This window comes from Galeopterus variegatus, unplaced genomic scaffold (genome assembly GCF_000696425.1).
Source record: "Galeopterus variegatus unplaced genomic scaffold, G_variegatus-3.0.2 Scaffold1560, whole genome shotgun sequence".
In the NCBI taxonomy this organism is placed as follows: domain Eukaryota; kingdom Metazoa; phylum Chordata; class Mammalia; order Dermoptera; family Cynocephalidae; genus Galeopterus; species Galeopterus variegatus.
In genome coordinates, this window is record NW_007727671.1 from 83719 (window position 1) to 108754 (window position 25036).

Genomic DNA, 25036 nt, shown 5'->3' on the forward strand with positions numbered 1-25036 from the left:
GGAAGACTGATTGTGATGCATTACTAGTCAAGGTCAAAATTTAAATAAATATAATGATAAAACAACAAGTATAATATAAATTATATCTTGTTCTTATAGTTTTTAATTTGTATTACTCTTTTTATTCTTAAAGTTTTTAAACTTTCTGAAAATCACACTAATATACATATACAGTGTAATTACTACTTTTCTGAGACTAAAGAAATTTATATACAAACATCCCCCCAGAATTCCTACATGACAGAACAATACCTGCTTAAAAAAATTTGTCACTGTGAGAGTAGCAGGTCGAAAGCTGGTCAAATTACAAGCATCATCACCACTTGTTGTCCTTTCAAGTGATCGTCTGCCAACAATACTAGAATTTCTCCTCTCTGACCAAGATCCTTTTCGTTCTACCAAGGAAAAAAAATTAGATATTCATTTCATAAAATTTAAAATTTGTTTTAAAGTAGCTTTCCAAATACAAGGAAGAATCCACTAAAGTTGAAAATTATCAACTCAGCATACTGATTATAGTAAAAGAGTTTCACTTCTGGAGAGATCAGTAAGAAAGCACTATACCTAAATCTCCTGGTTCTCTTTTTTACAACTTCACCAGTATAAAAATAAAGACTCTAAGACACAAAGATTAATGTGAATGACCAAAAATGATCTACAAAGAGCAGCTATAGAGGAACTATGCATTTACTACAAAATACTTACACAAAGGAAATTTTAGTCTTAGCACTAGAGTTTAAAACAGAATTGTAAGATAACTCCATTCAAAGATAATTCTATTACTTAAAACCAATATAACAACTAGATTGAACATAAACAAGGAAATAGAAGACTTGAACAAAACTGTAAACAAACTAGACCTAACAGACATTTAACAGACATTCAGCATACACATTCTTCTCAAGCACCTGTAGAACACTCCCCAAGACAGTCTATATACTACATCACAAAACAAGATAGGATAAATTCAAAAGGATTAAAATCATACCAAACATGCTCTCCAAGAACAGTGGAATTAAACTATAAATTAACAACAGAAAAAAATTGGGGAAATTAATAAATATGTGAAATAAAATAGCACATTTCTAAACAGCAATGGGAAAAGGAGGAATTAACAAGGGAAATCAGAAAATACTTAAAGATGTATGAAAATGAAAATATAACATACCAAAACATAAGGGATATTGCTAAGACAGTGCTCAGAGAAAAATTAATAGTTATAAATGCCTACATTAAAAAGAAATATCTCAAATCAGTAATGTAACCTCACACCCAAGCAACTACAAAAGAAGAGAAACTAAACCCAATGCAAGCAGAAAGATACAAAAAAGATAACAGCAGAGTGGAAATAAGTGAAATAGAAACTAAATAAACAATAGACAAAAATCAACAAAACCAAAAATTGTTTCTTCAAAAAGATAAAACTGACAAACCTATACCTAAACTGATGAGGAAAAAAATAGAAAAGACTCAAATTACTAAAATCAGGGAAGAGGACACATCACTACAGACCTTACAGATAAAAAGGATTATATAGCAATACTATGAACAACTGGAGGTCAACACTTAGGTTAGATAACAATTAGAAAACTTAGACAAATGAACAAATTTCTAGAAAAGATGCAAAGTACTAAAACTGACTCAAGATGAAAGAAAACATCTGAATACACCTAAAATAAGTAAAGATATCTAATAACTAATGAAGAAACTGATGACAAAGAAAAGATTAGGCCAAGACAGTTTCACTGATGAAAGAAGAATTAATACTAGTCCTTCAAAAACTCTTCCAAAAAACAAAAGGAACATTTCACAATTTATTCTATGAAGCCAGTATTACCCTGGTACCAAAACCAGATAGAGGCATCAAGTGAAAGAAAAACTACAGATAACTATACTTTATGAATATAGATGCAAAAATCCTAAACAAAATAGTAGCAGACTCTGACAACACATAAAAAAATGATATGCCATGACTAAGTATGACTTTTCCCAGATATTTAATGTTAATTTAACATCCCAAACCCAATCAATCAGTGCAGTACACCATATTAAAAGGATATAAGACAAAAACATACAAATCATTTCAATAAAGGCAGAAAGAGCATTTGACAAAATCCAGCTGCCTTTCATAATAAAAACACTAAAAAAGTTAGGAATAGAAGGGAACTTCCTCAGCCTTCTTAAGTACTTCTATGAAAAACATATAACAAACATCATACCTGATGGTGAAAGACTGAATGAATTTGCCCTGAGGTCAGGAACAAGTCAAGGATATCACTCCTATTTAAAATTGTATAGGAGGTTCAAGTCAAGATAATTAGAAAAGAAAAAGAAATAAAGGCATTCAGATTGTAAAAGGAAAGTAAATCTATTTTTATTTGCAGATGGCATGATCTTACATAGAGAAAATCCTAAGGAATTTAGGGAAAAAACAAACCAACAACAACAATTGCAATTAATAAACGAGTTCAAAAAGGTTTCAGAATATAAGATCAATATATAAAAGTCAAATGTATTTCTATACATTAAAAAAGGACATTTTAAAAATTAAGAACACAATTCCATTTAAAACAATATCAAAAAACAACAAAATACTTAGGTATAAATTTAAAAAGAGAAGAGCAAGACTTATATACTGAAAACTAAACAACACTATTGAAAACTTAAAAAGATCTAAATAAATGGAAAACATCCCATGTTCATGAATTCAAACACAACATTATTAAGATGGCAATAATGTATAAACTGATTTACAGATTCAATGCAAGCTCTATCAAAACACCAGCTGCCTTTGTGTAGAAATTGATAGCTGATCCTAAGATTCATATGAAAATACAAAAGAACCCAAAATAGCCAAAATGATCTTGAAAAACGATAACGCTGGAGAACCCACTCTTAATTTCAAAAGTTACTACAAAGTTAAATTAATACAGTATAGCACTGGCATAAGGTCAGACATAAGCATATATATATAGCATAAGGTCAGACACATAAATCAATGGAATAGAATTGGGAATCCAGGAAAAGAACTATACATGTAGGGTCAACTGATCTTTGACAAGGGTGCTAAGATCATTCAATGGAGAAAGAACAGCCTTTTCAACAAATGGTGCTGGAAAAACCAGATAGTCACATAAAAAGAAACTGAACTCCTCCCACACACCACATACAAAAATAAACTAAAAATGAATTATAAACCTAAATGTAAGAGCTAAAACTATAAAACTCTTAGAAGAACACATGCAAGTAAATCTTTTTGAACCTGGGTTAAGTAGTGGTCTCTTAGATATAACACCAACAGCACTGCAACACAAGAAAAAAATAGAAAAATTGAACTTCATCAAAATTTAAAACTTCCATGCTACAAACAATAACATCAAGAAAAAAGAACTCATAAACTGGGAGAAAATTACTTGCAAATCAAGGGATTTGTATCCAGAATATATTTAAAAAAACTCTTACAACTCAAAGGCAAGAAGATGAAAAACCCATTTAAAAATTGGGATCAACTAAATAATAAAAAGAGAAAAACGCCATTAAAAATGGGCAAAGGTAATGAATACATATTTCTCCAAAAAAGATACAAAAATAGCCCACACAAAATGATGCTTAACATCAGTAGCTATCAGAGAGAACGGCAAATCCAAACCACCATGAGATACCATTTCACCTGCACCAGGATGGCTACAATCAAAAGACAAATAATATAAAGTGTTGTCAAAGATATGGAGAAATTGGAACCTTCATACACTGCTAGTGAAATTTCTGAAGGTGCAGCCAGGTTGGAAAACAGTCCAGCAATTCCCAAAAGGTTAAACACAGAACTACCATATGATCCAGCAATTTCACTCCTAGGTTTATAACCAAGAGTAAAGAAACATATGTCCACACAAAAGCCTGCACATAAATGTTCGATGCAGCATTATTCATAATAACCAAAAAGTGGAAACAATCCAAATGACTATCCATTGATGAATATAGATAAACAGAATACAATATATCATACAATGGACTATCATTTGGTAATAAAAAGGAATCAAATTCTGATACATGTTATAACTTGAAAGAACCTTGAAAACATTATGCTAAGTCAAAGAAACTAGCCACACAAGAACACACATTGTATAATTCCATTTGTATGAAATGCCCAGCATAGGCAAATCCATAGAGACAGAAAGTATATTAGTGGTTATTTAGGGCTAGGTTTGGGGTATTGATGGAATGAAGAGTGACTGCTAATGGGTACAAAAGTGTTTCAAAATTAGATCATGGTGGTGGTTGCAGAACCCTGTGAATATATCAAAAAACACTGTATTGTACACTTTAAAGGGGTCAATCATATGGTACATTACTTATATCTCAATAAAAGTATTAAATGAAAAGAAAAAAAAGACATCTTTTTATGCCACATCACATTTCAGAGTTTACAAATTAAACAAGCCTATGTAAGAAAAAAGAAAAAAATTATACATTCAGAAATATTTTATATACAACACTCTTACCTCCAGTACTGATTTCTACTTCTGTGGAATCTCTTTCCAAACTCCCAGCACTGCTGACAATATTCATTAAATGGATGGCAGTCCAAGCAAAAGGCATACGATACTTCCCAAGTCTTTGGCAAAACTGATCAGCTTGACTTTTCAGCTTCTCCAATTTTTCCTTATTCTGCAAAACAGGACTTTACACATTATATGATTATACTCAAAATAAATCACCCTGACCTGCAACCAGGCAAGTGACAGAGCACATGACACAGGGGCCATGGGCCACACTGCCCCCACTCACAACCAGGCAAGCAACAATGCACACCCAGGGTCCTGAGACAGGGGCTGTGGGCCATCGCCCCCACCCAAAGAACATCATGACACAGGGGCCATGGGCCACACTGCCCCCACTCACAACCAGGCAAGCAGCAATGCACACCCAGGGTCCTGAGACAGGGGCTGTGGGCCATCGCCCCCACCCAAAGAACATCTTAGAATGTATTTATTCACCATGTATCTTTCTTTGGAGTGCGTGACTTGTCTGCTCATGTCCTTCATCATATTTCTGTTAAGATTTTTCTAATTCACTTTTAAGAGTTCTTTATGCATTAAGGATGTCAATCTCTGTGTTAAATTTGTTCCTTATCAATTGACTTTAAATTCAATTTGTGATGTTTTACTTTGTATGTATGTTGAGAAAATAATTTTCTATCTAAACATTAAGTTTAAAAAATCAATTAAAAGCTATTCATCCTATATAAAGAAACAGGTTAATAATTCTTAATTCTCAGCAAAGATGGAAAAACAATCTGTACTTTTCAGAGACCAAGTAACAATGTTTTATCTTAACCAGTGAACAGCCTCAACCTATTCTACACTTGTATACATAGAGTAAGTCTTTGAAACTTCTGTTTGGGAGAAAAAGAAGGAAAGCAAGTACCAAATATGTTTATGTACTGCAAGTATTATTTTCGTAAAGAAAGCAAAACCATGATCTACTCAGCCAACTGCTAACTACAAAATATTCTAGCTTATGATTTGTTAAATTGTGTTACTCTGTAAAATGGAAGCAGCTGAGCCAATGTGAAATAGTCCTTAATTTACAGCAACCATGAAGTGGGAATGGCGGGCACAAATAAGCCAATGATAAAGACACCCAGAGCTGAATAAAAGAAGCAAAGGAAAAAAGGATTATAAGAGGACTAAATCCTAGAAAAAGACTAATGGTCCAAACGGTTCATGCACATCTGGAAGACATCTTGAGGCTGGCTCAATTTTTAGGCTACCCCTGAAACACACACTAAGGTAGCCCTCAATAGCCAGCCAACAGTCCAAGACTGAAAACCTATACCACCTCTCTCACATACTCTTCGCATATATAATGTTGGAGAGGTATACTCTAATGACAGTGTCCTTCCTTGCGACTCAGGTCTGCAAAAAGATGGAAAGATAGCTAAATGATAGCACAGTTTATTGCTATATCTATTAAACATCCAAAATAGATTTTTGCTTTAAGTATCAAGTATAATTAATTCTATTACTCTATTTAAAAATGTAAGGGAATAGTAGAGTAAGCTGCTGGTATACATATGAGCTCCATATAACAGAGCAAATATAATTTGTAAAATGACAACCTGGAGAAAGCCAGAATATGTTAACCCTGAGTTCAACCGATGGTCAAGAAGAGTATCATGTGCCGAGATCTACCTATATTAGCAGAAAAAGCTCAGTTTCTGTTCTGAATTTCAGAAAAATAAAAAGCAAAACATTTTCCACATTTTGGGGGCTTGCCCAGTATTCCTCAAGCATACTTCTCCTGGCTGTTACAGTATTAAATTCTGTGTTCAAAGATCCAAGGATCACCTGTATTCTTGTAAGTAATTTAGGGTATCTGGAATTCGGTATTAATTATTCAACAACTTTTTTGCTTTAATAAGTTTATCAAAATTCTAGAAATTAGTCATCTGATGGCAAAACAGAGACTGTACTTTTGACTTTTTACTATATTCCTTAAATATGTAGAGTCAAATGGAAGCCAAGAACATTTATGTTTTGCTAGGAAAAGTTCCATCAATATCACTATTTTGTAAATAAAGGAAATTTTTAATTGTTTAGGAATAAAATTGAATTAACTTAGTTCTCTCCAAGAAAAAAAAATTTAAAGAATCAATTAATTTTCGGTGACGGAAATTTTAAATAAAAGCACAGAACATGACACAAGCTACGTGACAAAGAAAATAAAGAAAAAATTCGGTGACGAAAATTTTAAATAAAAGCACAGAACATGACACAAGCTACGTGACAAAGAAAATAAAGAAAAAAGGAAGAAAGGAAGTAGGCCAACAGAAAAAATTAATTAATAATGAAATTCTTTAATATGTTTGTATAATATTCTCCCAAATTACAATAGTAATCCTGTGAGGAAAATGAGAACAATAACATTCTACCTTGCTGGCATCTGCTTCTTTGAAAATCATATATGGTTCTGCACACTCTCCAATGTCTCCTTGCTGAAGGACTTTTTCTAGCTGTCAAAGGATAAAAAGCAAAGATTAATTAAGCTTTAAAAAAAAACAGTCAGCCTGAAATGCAAGAATGGTTCACTACACTCAAACATAAATCAATGTAATACGCCACATTAACAAAGTGACCGAAAAAAAAAATACACGATCATCTCAATTGATACAGAAAATGCACTGTACAAAATTCAACAACTTTTCATGGTACAAATACTCAACAAACCAGGAATACAAAGAAACTACCTCAACAAAATAAGGGCCATATATGAAAAGCCCACAGCTTACATCACACTCAATGGTGAAAGACTAAAAGCTTTCCTCTAAGATCAAAGGATGCCCACTTTAGTCTCTTCTATTCAACATAGTACTGGAAGTGCAGGACAGAGCAGTTAGGCAAGAAAAAGAAATAAAAGGCATCTGAATTGGAAAAGAGAAGTAAAATTATTTCTGTAGATGACATAATCTTTTATGTAGATCTAAAGATGCCACACACACCAAAAAAGGTTAGATCTAATAAATTAATTCGATAAAGCTGCAGAATACAAAATCTACACACTAACAATGAGGAATCCAAAAAGAAAATTCAGAAAACAATTTCATTTACAATACCATCAAAAACAATAAAATATTTGGGAATAAACTTATCCAAGGAAGTTAAAGATTTGCACATTTAAAACTGTAAAACACTGCTGAGAGAAATTAAAGTAGAGCCAAATAAATGGAAAGATATCCCATATTCATGGACTGAAAGACTTAATATCATTAAGATATTAATATTATCCAAAGCAACCTACAGATTTAATGCAATCACTATCAAAGTCTCAATAATCCTTTTGTGGAAATAAAAAAATCCATCCTAAAATTCACATGGAATCTCAAAGGACCCTAAATAATCAAAACAAACTTGGGTAAAAAGAAACAAAAGTTGGAGGTCTCACTCTTCCTGATGTGAAAATCTATTACAAAGCTACAGTAATCAAAACTGTGTGGTACTGGCACAAAGACAGACATGTAGACCAATGGAATTGAATGGAAAGTCCAGATATAAAACCCTCACGTACATGATCAAACGATTTTCTACAAGGGTGCCAAGACCATTCAATAGAAAAAGGACAATCATTTCAACAAACACTGTTGGGAAAACTGTATATTCAAATGTAAAACAATAAAGTTGAACCCTTACCTTACATGATATAAAAAAATTAACCCAAAATGGACCAAAGACCTAAATGTAAAACCTAAAACTGTAAAACTCTTAGAAGAAAACACAGGAAAAAAGCTTCATGACTCTGGACTTGGAAATGATTTCTTGAGTATGACACCAAAGCACAAGCAATAAAAATAAAAATAGATAAATTGGACTACACCAAAACTTACATTAACAACACAGAAAGACAAAATAAGCAGAGTGAAAAGGCAACCTAAAGAATGGGGGAAAAATCTGCAAAGCATGTATCTGAAAAGGGGTTAATATCCAGAATACATAAGTAACTACAACTTCCCAACAAAAAATCAACCCCATTAGCAAATGGGCAAAGGACTTGAATAGATATTTCTCCAAAGAAGATATACAAATGGCCAACGAACATATGCAAAGATGCCCAACTTCACAAATCATTAGAGAAATGCAAATCAAAACCACAATGAGATACCATCTTACACCCATCAGGACGGCTACTATCAAAAAAACAAGTGTTGGCAAGAATGCGGAGAAACTGGAATCCTTGTGCACTGTTCGTGGGAATGTGAAATGTTGTAGCTGTTATGGAAAACAGTATGGAGGTTCCTCAAAAAATTAAAAACAGAATTACCATATGATTCAGTAATTTCACTTCCAGGTATATATCTGAAAGAATTGACAGCAGGGATTCGAACAGTCATTTGTACACCCATGTTCATAACAGCATTATTCACAATAGCCAAATGGTGGAAGAAACCTAAGGATCCATCAACAGATGAATGGATAAACAAAATATGGTATTACATACAGTGGAATATTACTCAACTTTAAAAAGAAAGGAAACTCTAACACATGTTACAAACTGAATGAATCTTGAAGGCATCATGCCAAGTAAAACAAGCCAATCACAAAAAGACAAATACTGTATAATTTCACTTATATGAGGGATCTAGAGTAGTCAAGATCACAGAAACAAAAAATTGGATGGTGGTTGGCAGGGGATGGGAAAAGGGGGTAATGAACAGTCATGTTTAATGGTTTACAGAGTTTCAGTTTCACAACATTCAGTTTCTGGAGATTGGTTGCACAGCAATGTGAATATACTTAATACTAGATTGTATGCTTAAAAAGTTAATAAATTTTGTATTATGTGTATTTTAACAAAATTTAAAATATTTTAAAAAGCAATCAGTCACAAATTTATTCCAGTTAATATATCAAAAGGCATGATAACAATTTAAAAATGATAACTCACAAAATAATATTCTTAAGTAGCCAATACAATAGGTTCCACTTATCATCCTTCTCCAAAATGTCTCACTTTCCTCCTATAAAATGTTTAAGGTATTTTTTTAAAGAAAGAAATGTAAATTAAAAAGGATGAAAATCCAGAAACCCAATCAAGTGTATAAGGAATCTAGCTCATAATAAAACTGATACTTCAGGGGCCGGCCTGGTGGCACACTGGAGAGTGCGCCGCTTGGGAGCGTGGTGGCGCTCCCGCCGAGGGTTCGGATCCCATGTGGAGACCGGTTCCCGCTCACTGGCTGAGCGCGGTGCGGGTGCAACACCGAGGGTTCCAATCCCGTTGCCGGTACCCAGTACGGGCGCGACACCAAGGGTTGCGATCCCGTTACCGGTCAGTAAAAAAAGACAAAAAGGAAAAAAAAATAAAAATAAAAATAAAACTGATACTTCAAATTAGTGAACAGAGGATATATAAAAAGCTCTTACAGATTAATAAAACAAAGTAAACAAAAATCCAATGAAATGAATGTGACTAGCCAGGTATTTTTGTAAACATACATCTATATACAAATTCACTGAGTGGCACACTTAAAATTTGTGTATTCTATGTAAATTATACTAAAAATCACTTACGAACATGTTAAAAATGAGCTAACAATCTGAAGAAGCAGTTCACAAAAAAGAATATCCAACTGGCCAAATTACTCAACATTCTTAGTCATCAATGAATAATAAATTAAAACCAAATTGACAGCTCTACAAATGAACCAGAAATAAAATAAATTAAATTAAAATGTAAAATAAAATAAAGTCTGATGATAGCAAGTGTTAAGAAGACAATGGAGCAACTAAAATTCTCAAACATTGCTGATGACAGTGGAGTATAAATTGGACTAACAATTTTTTTTTTTTTCCTTTTTGTCTTTTTCCGTGTCCGGCAACGGATTGCAACCCTCAGTGTCGCCCCGTACCGGACCGGGACCAGCAACGGGATCGCAACCCTCGGCGTTGCTCCCACGCCTCACTCAGCCAGTGAGCGGTCTGTATGTGGGATCCGAACCCTCGGCGGGAACGCTGCTGCGCTTCCCAAGCAGCGCACTACAGCAGTGCGCCACCAGGCCGGCCCCTTGGACTAACAATTTTGAAAAACTGGCTGTTTCTACTAAAACAGAAGATATAAATACCCTAATGTTCCAGTAATTCAACCCCTATATATATATATATATCTCATAGAAATACAAACATATTTGCACCGAAAATCATGTACAAGAACATTAGTAGCAGTATTATTTATAATAGCCCGAAGCAGTACAGACATTACATTGAAAGAAGCCAGGTACAAAATACTACATATTGTATGATTGTATTCATATCAAAGTCAAGAAGAGGAAAAGCTAAAAGTGAATACTATTTGTCTGGTGGAAGGGAAGGGTAGCCACTAGAAAGAGAAACAAGAGAATCCTCTGGGGTAATGGAAATATTGTATAATTTGAGCTCAGCAGTGATTACACTTACAAATACATGTGTAAGAATTCATCAAGCTGTTTACCTCAGATATATGTACTATATAAATCTCACTGTATTTTATATTTCAATTTTTAAAAATCAATGAACACCAAGTGTGAACAACTGAAACTAGTTTTTACTAGGAATATAGTAAACAGAAATGAGTACAAATGTCTATCCTTATGGACTGCAAATGTTCGTAGAATTACCAACAAACACCACAAACTTAAATGAACCAAAATGCCTATCACCAGTAATTGTGACACATTCATATAATAAAATACTACAAAGCAATGAAAATGAATTTTAAAACTGCTGCATATAAAATAGATTAATCACACAATCACGTTGAGACAAAAAACATATATTCTGTTTGGCCCAATTAATATAATGTTCAAAAACAGGCAAAAATTGTGGAAGAGGGATGGAGTAATGAATGGAATGAGTCACAAAGGTAGTTTCTGGGATTCTGCTACTGTTTTATTTCTTAACCTGACTGGGTAGTCACATAGTGTATTCATGTTGGAATAATTAATCAAACTACATATTTATAACTTTCATTATTTCTATTATTCTGTCATACTGAGACAGGAGGTGCTCAGCTTCCCTGAGGCTGGGTCTCAGGCCACTCCCCTGACTCTCAAACCACTCCCTGAAGTCTCAGGCCCCTTTTCTGGATCCTGAGTTACTGTTGCATGTTACACCTATTTTCAGCACCAACATGGGGGGATTGAGACCAAAGGAGGCAAATATGATCAAACGTCCATGGTCGAATATGCACAGACTAGGAGTTATATAAGCGTTACATAACCGGAACCCACCCCCTTAGTTAAATATTCGTAGACAACATGAAAATATTAGGTAGTCAACGATAAAAGGTGGAAGCCAGGGCAAAATAAGACAGCAGCTCACTCTCTAGCCTGCCCTCACTTTACCCGTAAAGTATGTATTCTTTACTCTTTCTATTAAACTAACTTTCACTTACTACTCTGACTCTGCTCTTGAATTTTTTCCTGCAGCAGAGTCAAGAACCTGATAGAGAACAGGGTCAAAAGGTCAGTGACCTGACCTACCCCAAACCTTCTCCTCCAGTAACAATACTTGTAAAGTATGTATTCTTTACTCTTTCTATTAAACTAACTTTCACTTTCTACTCTGACTCTGCTCTTGAATTTTTTCCTGCAGCAGAGTCAAGAACCTGATAGCGAACAGGGTCAAAAGGTCAGTGACCTGACCTACCCCAAACCTTCTCCTCCAGTAACAATACTTCAATAAAAATTTAATTAAAATAATTTTAAGTGAACTTTATTAACATTACCTTATTGTAATCCAAGTTTTTGTTTGCCTATTTGTGGGTTTCTTTCAATGTGCCTTGCATTTTTGTTCTCTAAAATGGCAAGTATACATAAACAATAATTAAGACATAGTGGTGTAACCCCTTCACATATTTACCAGAAAGTAAGTATGCCAATAAAGAGGAATAGGCAAGGAATTAATAATCCTGGCTGAACCAGAATCCCCAAATCCCATACAGTGACAGTGTAGTAACTATACTTATAGTCCCAATATTTCACCCTTCCTCTACTCCTCCCTTTGCTATATGAATAAAGAGACCAAGTATATTTCCCAACTCTGAGTTTGTGTTCTATCCTGTGACCTGTTTTGGCCAATGGCATGTTAGCTGGCATGATATATGACCAAAGACTTGAAAAGCGCCTGTGTAACTGTGTCTGCTCTTTGACACTTCTGCAATCACCAAGACAAACAGGCAGCCTGCTAGAAAAGAAGAGACATACTGAGAAGAACACCTGTAGTTAAATCAACTGACAGACACTTGAAGGAGCACAACCATCTTAAGAGAGTATAGCCTGCACTAGCTGACCGAAAGACAACTCAGATGCATGAACTAAATAAATGCCTATTATTGCATCCCACTATTTTGTCTTTTTGCTCTTATATAGCAATAACTAACCAACACATACACCAAGGAAATCTTTCTCTCAAGAAACAAAAATGTCCTGATGGACCACAAATGATAAAAGAAAACCTCCTAAATACATTTCCTTTAAGATTTAAATAACAATTTTACTTTTCTTTTGGTTGAAATTACAGAAAAGTCTTTTTCTATGTATGTACATACATTTATGTATATGTATGTATGTATGTGCATACACAGTCATGCATTGCTTAATGACAAGGATACATTCTGAGAAATACATCAATAGGCAGTTTCATCATCGTGCAAATGTCATAGAGTATACTTACACAAACCTGCATAGTATAGCCTACTACACACCTAGGCTATATTGTATAGACTATTGCTGTTAGACTACAAAGCTATATAGCATGTTACTGTACTGAATACTGTAGGGCAACTGTAACACAATGGTAAATATTTGTGTATCTAAACATATTTAAACATAGCCAAGGTATAACAAAAATACAGTATTATAATCTTATAGGAGCACCATTACATATGTAGTCCACCATTGACCAAAATGTCATTAAGTAGCACATGACTGTATTTTACACAGGTGGGATCATATAGTATATAGCTTTGTACCAGACTTATTTTTCACTAAATATATCACACATACACATATCATTAAAAATTCTTGCATATTGTGATTTTAATGGCCATAGTATTATATCATATGAATGTACCATGATGTATCTATTTCCTTATATTAAACATTTACAGTCAAATGTTTCTTATCCTTAATCCTATCTAAGCCATTCAGTCCCCAGATGACAACCAAATCTTGTCACCAAATTTCATTTTCAAGCAACCAATATTCCAACCATAATCTCTATTTTTATCAGCTCATTGCCACTCATATGTTCTATTTTATAAAAACCTACTATTTTACCCATGTTAAAAAACTCTGTGTATTTGTCATTTATATTCACTTACAGATCTTTATTTTACTCTGAGTTTCTGAAAAGCACTGCTGCTAAACCTTTGCTTATAGGACTGTTCATTGTAACTAAGATTTATTTTAATCTGAATTCATAGGAATATATCCACAAATTAGGACGTTATCCTTGTGGGTAAACAGGATTAATTCCATGACAATCCACTTTATAACCTTATTACAAAATTCATTACTTCTTTATCATAATTTTATATAAATAAAGATAAATGATTAAGGAATATATTTTAAGATACTCTCATGTCAAGGTCTAGTTAAGGTAAATTATTCTTTAATTTTCATTAAGCAGTTTAGTAATGTTTAGATTTTAGAATTTATAATCCTTATTCTTAATTGACTGACAGTCAAATCATAATGCTTCATGACCTAAATGATTTAGATTTTAGTATTTGTATGATTTAGGAACAGACTGATAAAATTATAGTATAGTTATTGTAATGATTAATTTTATATGTCAACTTGGCGAGGCTATAATGCCCAGTTGTGTGGTCAAAAACCAGTCTAGATGTTCCTGTGAATGTATTTTTTAGAGGAGATTAACATTTAAAGCAGTAGACTTTGAGTAAAGCAGATTATTATCTATTATGTGAGTAGGCCTCATCCAATCAGTTGAAAGCCTTATGAGCAAAAGATTGAGGTTTCCTGAAGAAGGAATTCTCCTGAAGACTATAACTTAGAAAACCTGAGTTTCCAGGTTTCTGTCCTGCAGAATTCAAAACTCAAGACTACATCAATTCAACTCTTACCTGAATTTCCAGTTGGCCAGTGTACCCTACAAATTGTAAACTTGCCAGCCCCCACATCGTGTGAGCCATTTCCTTAAAATAAATCAATCTATCCCTCCGACCCCTCACTCAATAGATAGATAAATAAATAAAACACATACAACATTTATCCCACTAGTTCTGTTTCTCAGTAGAACACTGACTAATAAAGTTCCCCATTCAAAAAAAATTAATTAGCACCTACAGTGTGTGACGGTAGTTCAAAAAGTTCATAGAAAGACTCATATTACCTTTCAATTTTATTTTCCCATGAACTTTCTGAAGTACCTTCATCTGTCCCATACTGTATTAAGGAATATTAAGATGAAAAAAATAAGTAGAGGTCAAATCTTTGCCCTTGAAAAGTTTGCAATATTGACAGGGAGACAAGTATACAGACATTTCACAAGTAAACAAATATATTTAACATTATTCTCACCTTTATTACAAGAAAAACATCTTGGGAAGGATAAGTGATAGAAAAAATAGCTGATCTTGCCAAGGTGGTAATGGCAGCAGGTGGTACATGGGGACGTAACAATCCTTTCATCTGGTCAGAATTAAGGTCAAAATAAAAGTTTTCTGAAATCTAAAAAATATATTCACATATTAAATTCTAAAATTTTACAAAAACCCACAAAAATCATAAATACCCACCTTTAAAGTAGTGCACATGTTAGGACATTATAATCTAACCTACAGTTTATCTTATATTTCACTGAGACCAATATGTCTAAATCAAAGCAAAAGAAACAAGCTATTTGGGAAATATAATACAATAAACACATTGTAAAGAATCATATCTCAAATTCTTTCGATTACAATTTTAACCTCTAATAAACTGTACAAAGAAATTATCATTGAGATAGATGACTCCAAATTGAGTTTTTAAAAAATTGTATGAATAATATCTCAGCAGTTTTGATATACCAAATACAAGTTGCTAGAGAAGAGTTTCATTAAAGAAATCCATAATATGTCATATGATGACAGCAGAAGTCACTGAAGACACTTCAAGTTTTTACTACACATTAGGCTTAGAATATTAAATTAATAAATGCTGTATGAGACAGCTCTCTGAAAAACTCCTAAATGTAATAAAGATATGATAGTAAAACTAAAAGCATTATTTAAAATAGAATATTTAAAATATACTAAATAGTCTTTTAGCTGGTGAGAATTTGAAAATTATGTCAATAAAAATTCACTGTCATCATCATTCTTATCTTTTATGCATTCTTTGCCTGAAATGTTTTTCCTGCATTATATCCTTTCTACTCCTTAAATTAAAAGAAAGTTGCTTCTGCTACTTGCTTTTGGAACCCTTTCAATGAAACAAAAAGCAATTTTCAACTAAAGTATTTTATAATGAGAAAAACTTGTCTTAATAAATTAAGATTAATAAATTCATATAACTTAAATAAATTAAATATCTATTTCCCTTTTTAAAAGACGCACATTTAATAATTCTCGAAAAAAATTGTCTTAATAAATTAAGATTAATAAATTCATATAACTTAAATAAATTAAATATCTATTTCCCTTTTTAAAAGACGCACATTTAATAATTCTCGAAAAAAATCATTATTTATCTCATATAACAACTTAAAATCAGGTTGTGAAACTTGTGATTATGAACAAATAACTACAGTCAAATGTTTTAACTTTACCTTTTTCTTTTCCTTGACGTCATATAAAGCCAAACTGGCAAAAATGGGTTCAATTTCAATCTCAAACCTTTATGAAGAAAAATTTTAAAAAATTTAAAAATAAATATAAAAGACATAGTTGAAAAGAAATTCTGACTCCAAAACTAAATTATCTCAATTCCTTGCATTTTTCTACACTGTGCCTTTGCCTACACTACACCTTCTTCCTGAAATATACTTTTCCCTGCACATGTTTCATGGTCTTAATCAACCATTAGCTCCTAGGTAATGATCCTCATAGGTAATCCTCCTTAATTTCTCCAACTACAACTAATCTCAAACTGCCTAAAAGCTTCATGGCTTTTTATGTCCATTTTGTGGCACTAATCACTTTCTAATATTTCATTGTTTATTCACATATGTTCATTTTTAAATTAGCTTTAAAAATAAAAGCTTAATGCTTTATTTTTCAAATTATAAATCACACATTCGATGCAAAAAACTTAGAAAATACACAAAAATATTCAGAGGAAAACAGGAGCCCCCAAAATTCCACCACATGGAAAGAATCAAAATTAACAGTTTAATGCCTAATCCATCTAGACTTTTGTCTATGTATAAATGCACCTGTTAAACGGATTTTTTTAAAAACAAAATGTCATGATAAACATAATATTTTGTAGTTTGTTTTTTTTTTGTCTTTTTTCGTGTCCAACAACGGATCGCAACCCTCAGTGTCGCGCCCGTACCGGACCGGGACCGGCAACGGGATCGCAACCCTTGGTGTTGCGGCCGCACCTCGCTCAGCCAGTGAGCGGGAACCGGTCTGTATGTGGGATCCGAACCCTCGGCGGGAGCGCCGCCACACTCCCAAGCAGCACACTGTAGCAGTGCGCCACCGGGCCGGCCCTGTAGTTTGTTTTTTTAACTTAACATTTTATGGCAAATCTCTATGTCATAAATATTAATCTTACTATAATCTTTAATGCTGGCCTAGTAATTCCCATATGGGAAAATTTATTCTATAACTGTATGCTTAAGTTGAGATGTCTAATTCACTTCCAAAAACGATAACTTACATATAGTAAACATTTAGTAAATATTTACTGAATTAAATAATATGTAATGTGAGGTTAACTAAAACTCTAGAGCAATGACAATTTTGCCCCAAATGGGACATCTGGTAACATCTACAGACATTTTTAGTTATCACAATTGCAGGAGTGTTACTGGCATACAGCAAGTAGAGGCCAAGATGTAACTAATCACCCTACATTGTACAGGACAGCCCCTGACAACAAAGAACTATTTGGACAAAAATGTCAATAGTTCTAAGTTGTAATAACCCTGCTCTACATTGCTAAGTTTCATATTACAAAAATATCAGTCAAGGTCCTTGTAGGAGACAGATAACATATTTGCATTAATTATGTTAAGTGAAATAAGCCAGGTACAGAAAGAGAAATACCACATGTCCTCACTCATAAATGGTAGCTAAAAAAAAAAAGAGAAGGAAAGAAAGAAAGATGCGACCATTACAATAATTCACTGGAAAAAAATAATAAGTTGTTGAACTTCCAAAAGGAGAGAAGAGAACTAAGGCCACTAGAGATGGGAAGGGAGAAGGATAACAAGAAATTGGTAAAGGGCCAAAAAAAAATGATTACATTGTATAATGTTGAGTATACTAATTATCCTGGAAAAATTTTAAAAATAAATAGTTTTTTTTTAAAAAAAAGAAAGTTTAATAAAGGACCTTTACAAAGATCTGGACAGAATCTAGAGAAAACAACTACAGAGAGTGCCACTCCCTGGGGCTAGCAACAACAGGAGTCATTACCAACCCTGGACCTAAAAAAGAACATGAAAGTGGTAGCCAAAAATTAGAAAGCACAGCTGTACAGAGGACCCTTCACAGAAACTGTAGCCTTAGGGAGAAGGAGGCAACAGATCAAAGCGACTCAGTAGGGAAGGAGTTAGGGAAATGAAGAGCCTACCTGATCTCACTCTCTTCCACCCTCTAACTTCTGGCTAACACCTACTTCTTCTCTAAAACACTTAATACTCTTAATCTTTTTGATTTTGGCCACTCCAGTGGGTAAGTGATATTACACTGGATTTTTCATATGTATCTTTTCATATACTTATCGACCACCTGTAAATCCTCTTTTGGTCCATTTTTCTATTTATTTTTGGCTTTTTCCTCACCAAGTTGTAGTTCTTTATGTATTCTGGATATAAGCACACTGTCAAGTAAATGTGTTGGAAATATCTTCTCCTCCTCTACAGCTTGTCTTCACTCTCTTGGGTCTTTTTATGAACAAAAGTTGTCCATTTTAATGAAGTAAACTGTATCAATGTTTTCCTCTAGGGGTAGTGCTTTCTGTGCCATGTTAAAAAAATCTACATTCTCTTTTAGAAACTCTACCATTTCGTCTTTCACATTTAGGTCTACTATCAATCTGTAAATAATTTTTTGCATATGGTGTGAAGTAGTGGTCAAGTCTCCTTTTGTCATATATACGTGTATATACTTATATATATGTACACACACACACACACACACTTCAAAAAGTAGTGGAAAAACTGAATTGAAAGATATGAATGTTTCCATGAACTTCTTGATGTACCCTCATGTATATACAGAGAGAGAAAGAGAGACAAAGAGACACAAACACAAACAGACAGACAGACAGACAGACAGACACAGAGAGACAGAGAGGGAGGGACAGAAGAGAGGGAAATAGAGAGAGGATGAAAGAGAGAGAAAGAGAGAAACAGATATCGATCTGCCCTGACAATTTACTGAGATACCCTTTCCCCACTGCTCTATGGTGCCCACTTTTATTGTAAATCAAAAATCCATAAACATGTGGGTCTCCTTAGTCTATTCCATTGGTCTATTTGTCTAATCATTCATCAATACTATACTGTCTTAATTACACAGTGTCGTACTAAGTCTTGATATCTGGTTTTGTTTTGTTTTTTGTGATGTTCTTCAAAACTGTCCTGTCTCCTTTTAGCTCTTTGCATTTTCATATAACTTATATTCAGCTGGAAATAAGCAAAAACAAATCAAAGGTAAGAGGAATACTAATTTATTTATTCAAAAAATTAGTATCCCAATATATAATTTAGTGCCACAAAACTCCTGTATAATAACTTTTTTTATAATATCCTTATAAAGATCCATACAAGGGTGCTTCAAAAAGTTCATGGAAGGATCCATATTACCTTTTAATTCTATTTTTCCATGAAATTTTTGAAGTACCCTTGCATTATTACTGTGATGAACAAAGGTGCAACTCTGGAGAAAATAATGTGAAGAAACTAACACAATTCCAGTGTGCTCTACTTTAAGAAAGGCTTTATGTGTAACAAGAATTTATAAATTAAATATATCGTTTCATTTTTTTAAAGTTTCTGAAGGCTCTTCCAATAAAAAAAGACTGCAAAAATGCATACATAAAGATTTTTTCTTTTCTCTTTCTAAATGTGTATTTCTCATGCATTTAGTACACAATTTGAGTAAATAACTACAAAAAAAAAAAAAAGCATACCACAGTATTCCCATTCAACCAAACATATGCATGCTCTAGTTTATCAAGAAATGCTATTTGAGAACCAAATATTCAATGGCTACTAAACTGCAAAAAAAGTTAATTTTTATTCACCATAAATGTAATGCATACTAATTTATTTAAAATGTTAAGGATACAAAAAAACATAAAGGAAAAAAAAAACTTTTAATGAACCAAAGGTCAAAAGACATTACTGATAGAATTTGGCTTATTTCCTTTAGGAAATTTTTAATTGGATGTGTTTGCACACATTTGCTTAAAAACAATTATGATAATACCATTTTGAAAATTATATCAATATGTGTTGACCTTCAATTACGATTTAAAGTCAATTTGACCTAATATTAATATTGGTCCCTCTATGTCTTAATATATACTTTTACTTTCGACCTTTCTGGGTGCTTGTTTCACATGGATCACCTGTTTTAAAAAAAAAAAAAAAATCATACAACTGGATTTTTTTAAATGCAGTCTGACAATCTTTCTCTTTTAAATGGATGGTTTGCTCCATTTACACTTATCGTCAAGACATATTAGAATTCATTTCTAGCATCTTATTTTTATTTTTCTCCTTTTTGTAAGAGTTTTTCCATTCTTGCCTTCTATTTGGATTGACTGATATTTCCACTTTCAATTTTTTCCCGTTATTTGTCTAGAAGTTATATTTCTATTTTTTAATGGTCTCCCAAGAACTTTTGAGTACATAGTTAACTTAAAAAGTCTTATTTTAACCAATATCTTTACCACCATCCCAAACAATCCCTCAGAATGCTTTAATTAATCACCCTCCAATTTATAAATTATATTAGATTTTTAGTTCTACTTCAATTATTTTAACCTCATAAACTAGACAAAATTAGAGAAAACACTGAGGTTTATCTTCATGTTTTCCATTTCTTTCCTCACCATTCTTCTTCCATCTAAAATCCTTCCTGAAGTACTTCCTTCAGAAGTTACATTTTTATTGATAAACTCTTGTTAAGGAAACACTTCCAGTTTTTATCAGTCTAAAAAATTATTTACGTCATTTGTAGTAGATTTCAAAAAATGAACACAAATTCTATGCAGATCCTCCCATTAAGAAGTAGTCTATCTCCTCACTTTGAATTTAGGCTAGGGTTGTGATTTGTTTTGATCAATAAATGCTATTTTGTAAGAGTCCTAATCCAAGGCCACAGAGGCCTTACAGCTTGGATATGGTTTCAGTGTTTGCCTTCTTCAAAACCCATGTTGAAACTTTATCCCTAGTGTGCCAGTATTGAGAGGAGGGGCCTTTAAGAGGCTCTGCCCTCATCAATGGATTAATCCACTCATGGGTTGGGTAATGGGTTATCATGGGAGTAGAACTGATGGCTTTATAAGAAGTGGAAGAGAGAACTGGGCTAGCATGCTCAGCACCCTCACCATGTGATGCCCTGTGCTGCCTCAGGACTCTGTAGAGTCTACTATCAGCAAGAAGGCCCTCACCAGATGCAGCCCCTTGACTTTGAACTTCCCGTCTCTAGAACTGTAAGAAAAAAATTTCATTTCTTTATAAATTACCCATTTTTAGGTATTCTGTTATAAGTAACAGAAAACGGACTAAGAGAAGCTCTGCTCTCTTCTTCCTGGAAACCCTTCCACCACTACGTGAACAACTCCAGGTTAGCCTAAAGAATGACATAAGCATGGCTACTCTCCCTGCTGACATTAGACTAACTGCCAAACACGTAGGTGAGAAACTTCTAGACCAACTTGCCTGTCAACTGCCAGACATGTGAGGCCTTTATAGATCATCCAGTTCCAGCCAAATTGGCCCATACTACAAGAAAACCCCCAGAATGATGAGAAATAATGAGTATTTGCTGTTTGAAGACATTACATTTTAAGGTGGCTTACAGTGCAGCAAAAATTAACTGCTTCAAGAATATGTTCCCCCCAGAATGATGAGAAATAATGAGTATTTGCTGTTTTAAGACATTACATTTTAAGGTGGCTTACAGTGCAGCAAAAATTAACTGCTTCAAGAATATGTTTATTGGAAGATAATTTTACTGAGTATAAAAATCTTGGTTGACAGTTATTTTCTCTAAACACTGACATATCACTCAATGACTTCTGACTTCCATTGTTGTTGTGATAAATCAGCTGTTAGGCTAATTGTAATTTCTTCACATACAATCTCTTTTTTTTCCCCCTCTGGTTGCTTTTAATATATTCTATTGGTTTTTGGTAGTCTGCATTTTTACTATTTTGGTCTAGGTATGAAACTTTCTTTATTTATCCCTCCTGGACCTCACTAGTCATCCAGAATTGAGAGTTACTATTGTTTCATAAATTCTGAACAATTCTCAGCCACTATCTCTGTAATAATTGTTTCCCTCTTCCCTAAGTTACTTCCATTCTGGAATTCAAATCAGACTTCTGTTGATATTGCTTTCAGACTTTCCATCTATTTATGTCTGTGTGTACGTTCTATGTGAATTTATTCACGTCTGTCTTCTAGTTCATTTATTTACTCTTTCATCTATGTTTACTCCATCTAATTTGAGTTTATAATTTCAATTATAAAATCTTGAGAAAGATCAAATGAATCCTTTTTGAATCTTCTTGGTCAATTCTGAGAGTCTCTTGTTCCTTTGTAATTTTTAAAAATAATTATTTACTTAAATATATTTTAAATATTTATTTTATATTCTATATCTGATCGATAGTCCTTTGCAGGTCTGCAGTTTGTTTTGCCATGTTTGGTGACTTATGACTGGAACTGGAACTTTATTTGTAGAAATTTTTTGAGGCCTACATTTTAAAAGTGGGTTCCTCTAAAACAATCAGTGTATGCTTCTGCCAGGCAGCTGGGGCCACTACAAATATGGAACCACTTTAAATTGAATTTTTGTCTTGAAGTTTTTTGAGATAATATGCAAGCTTATAGCTAGGAATTCTCAGTTTTGTCTCTCTTTTTTTCCTGTTTCTGATCTTCCTTCCCCCAGCTAGAGCCAAGGTTGTAACAGACAAATAACTCTACCACTTAGAATATTACTCCTATGAAATCTTGTGTTAGGCACTTATGCAAGAGTCTGTTTCTACCCTGCTTGGGTGCCAATCTCTTTCCCTTGTGTAGCCCATTAAAACCAAGCATGGGTAATGGCCCTAATGTAAAAATTATCTACAGAATGCTTACCACCATGAAATTATAATCTCTTAGCATTTTTAGGCTTCCAAAAAATATATATCAGCTTGACCACGCCTGCGATAGGTTTTCCTGAATGTCTAAACCACTGTATTACTAACAGCCTTCCTAATATTAGAAACAATTTTCTCATGCAAAATAAAGGAAGTCTATTCTTGCAGAACAAAATGTAAAAGAAATTACTTTTAAAAATTTATCAGCTAAAATAAGGCTACCATTTCTAACCCATTCTGAACCTACAGTGTGACCCAAAGTTCTTCCTCAACTTAAACCTGGATATTTCTTATCATAGATAAATCAAATGTATATAATTCTTGGTTCAGAATTTTTAACAAGAGCTCATCAAATAAAACCTAAAGAAAATAGAGCTATGTGAAAAATTATTCTATATTTTATTTCTCTAAGGGAGAAATAACAAACTTAGAACTTTTATTAGTCAAGCAGATCATAAGTAAAACTATAATGAGATAACACTTCATATTCATTAGTATGGCTATGATCAAAATGACAGAAAATAACAAGTGCTGATGAGAATGTAGAGAAATTAGAACCCTCATAACTTGCTGGTGATAATGTAAAATGGTACAGCTGCTTTGGAAAACAGTCTGGTGGTTCCTCCAAAAGTTAAACATGAAGTTACCATTATTGGCCACAGTTCTACTCCTAGAATGTATATATCCAAGAGAAATGAAAACACATGTCCCACAAAACTTGTACACAGATGTCATAGCAACATAATTCATAATAGCCAAAAAGTGGTAGCAACATAAATGTTTATTAACTGATTAATGAATGAACAAATTGTGGTGTATCCATCCAATGAAATATCACTCAGCCATAAAATGAAAGACTGATACATGCTACAACATAGATAAACCCTGAAAACATACCAAGTGAAAAAAGCCAGACACATATCGTATGACTCCATTGACAGGAAATGCTCACAATAAGCAAATCTATAGACAGAAAGTAGGCTGGGGTTGCCTAGGGCTGAAGGAGTGGAGAAAACAGGGAGTGACTGCTAATGACTATGGGATTTCTTTTTGGGGTACTGAAAGTGATCTAAAATGTATTGTGATGATAGTTGCACAGATCTGTGAATATACTAAAACCCACTGAACTGTACACTGGGTGAACTGAGTGAATTCAGTAGTGAATTGTACAGTGGGTATACACTAGGTGAACTGCATAATATATGAATTATATCTCAATAAAGCTGGTATTTAAAAAAAATACTGAAAACCACCCTAATGTTCATCAACTAACGGACAGATAAATAAAAGAGTGTATCCACACAGTGAAATATTGTTCAGCTATGAACTACTGATATACGAGACAACACAGATGAACCTTGAAAACAGTATGCTATGAGAAGTCAGACACAAAGGCCACATATTGTAAATTCCATTTATATGAAATATCTAGAATAGGTGAGCTCATAGAAACAGAATGCAAATTATTGGTTGCCAGAGGCTGAGAGGAAGGGAGAACAGGAAGTGACTGCTAATGGTATTGTAACAGACTGAACTGTATCCCCTCATTATTCATAAGTTAAAGTCCTAACCCCCAATGTGATTATATTTGGAGATAGGGCCTTTAAGGCAGTAATTAAGGTTAAATGAGGTCCTCAGGGTGGGGCACTAATCCCATGCACATGGTGTCCTTGTAAGAGGAGGAAGAGAAACCAGAGACCTCTCTCCCTCTGTGCATGCACACAGGAAAGGTCATATGAGGACAGGGTGAGAAGGCAGCCATCTGCAAGCCAGGAAGAGAGGTTTCACCAGAAACCAATCCTCCAGCACCTTGTTCTTCGACTTCAGTCTCCAGAACTGTGACAAATAAATTTCTGTTGTTTAAGCTACGCCATCTATGGTATACTGTTATAGTTGCCCAAGTAAACTAATACAGGTATGGAATTTCTTTCTGGGGTGATAAATATGTTCTGGAATTAGATAGTAGTGATTGTTGCACAACTCTATGAATATATACCACTAACT

General features: G+C 33.6%; 1 protein-coding gene across 1 annotated transcript in view; it reads right to left on the reverse strand.

Moving 5' to 3' along the window:
* DOCK7 (dedicator of cytokinesis 7) overlaps positions 1 to 25036 on the reverse strand; it is a gene marked incomplete at its 3' end in the record, with an annotated part of 112841 nt that overhangs the window by 74225 nt on the left and 13580 nt on the right. Inside the window, exons 7-11 of the mRNA XM_008577674.1 lie at positions 16308 to 16374; positions 15077 to 15226; positions 6935 to 7015; positions 4503 to 4668; positions 253 to 395 (exon numbers count right to left, since the gene is read on the reverse strand). Of these exons, the coding sequence (XP_008575896.1) occupies positions 253 to 395; positions 4503 to 4668; positions 6935 to 7015; positions 15077 to 15226; positions 16308 to 16374 (607 nt within the window). The remainder of the gene's footprint in view (positions 1 to 252; positions 396 to 4502; positions 4669 to 6934; positions 7016 to 15076; positions 15227 to 16307; positions 16375 to 25036) is intronic.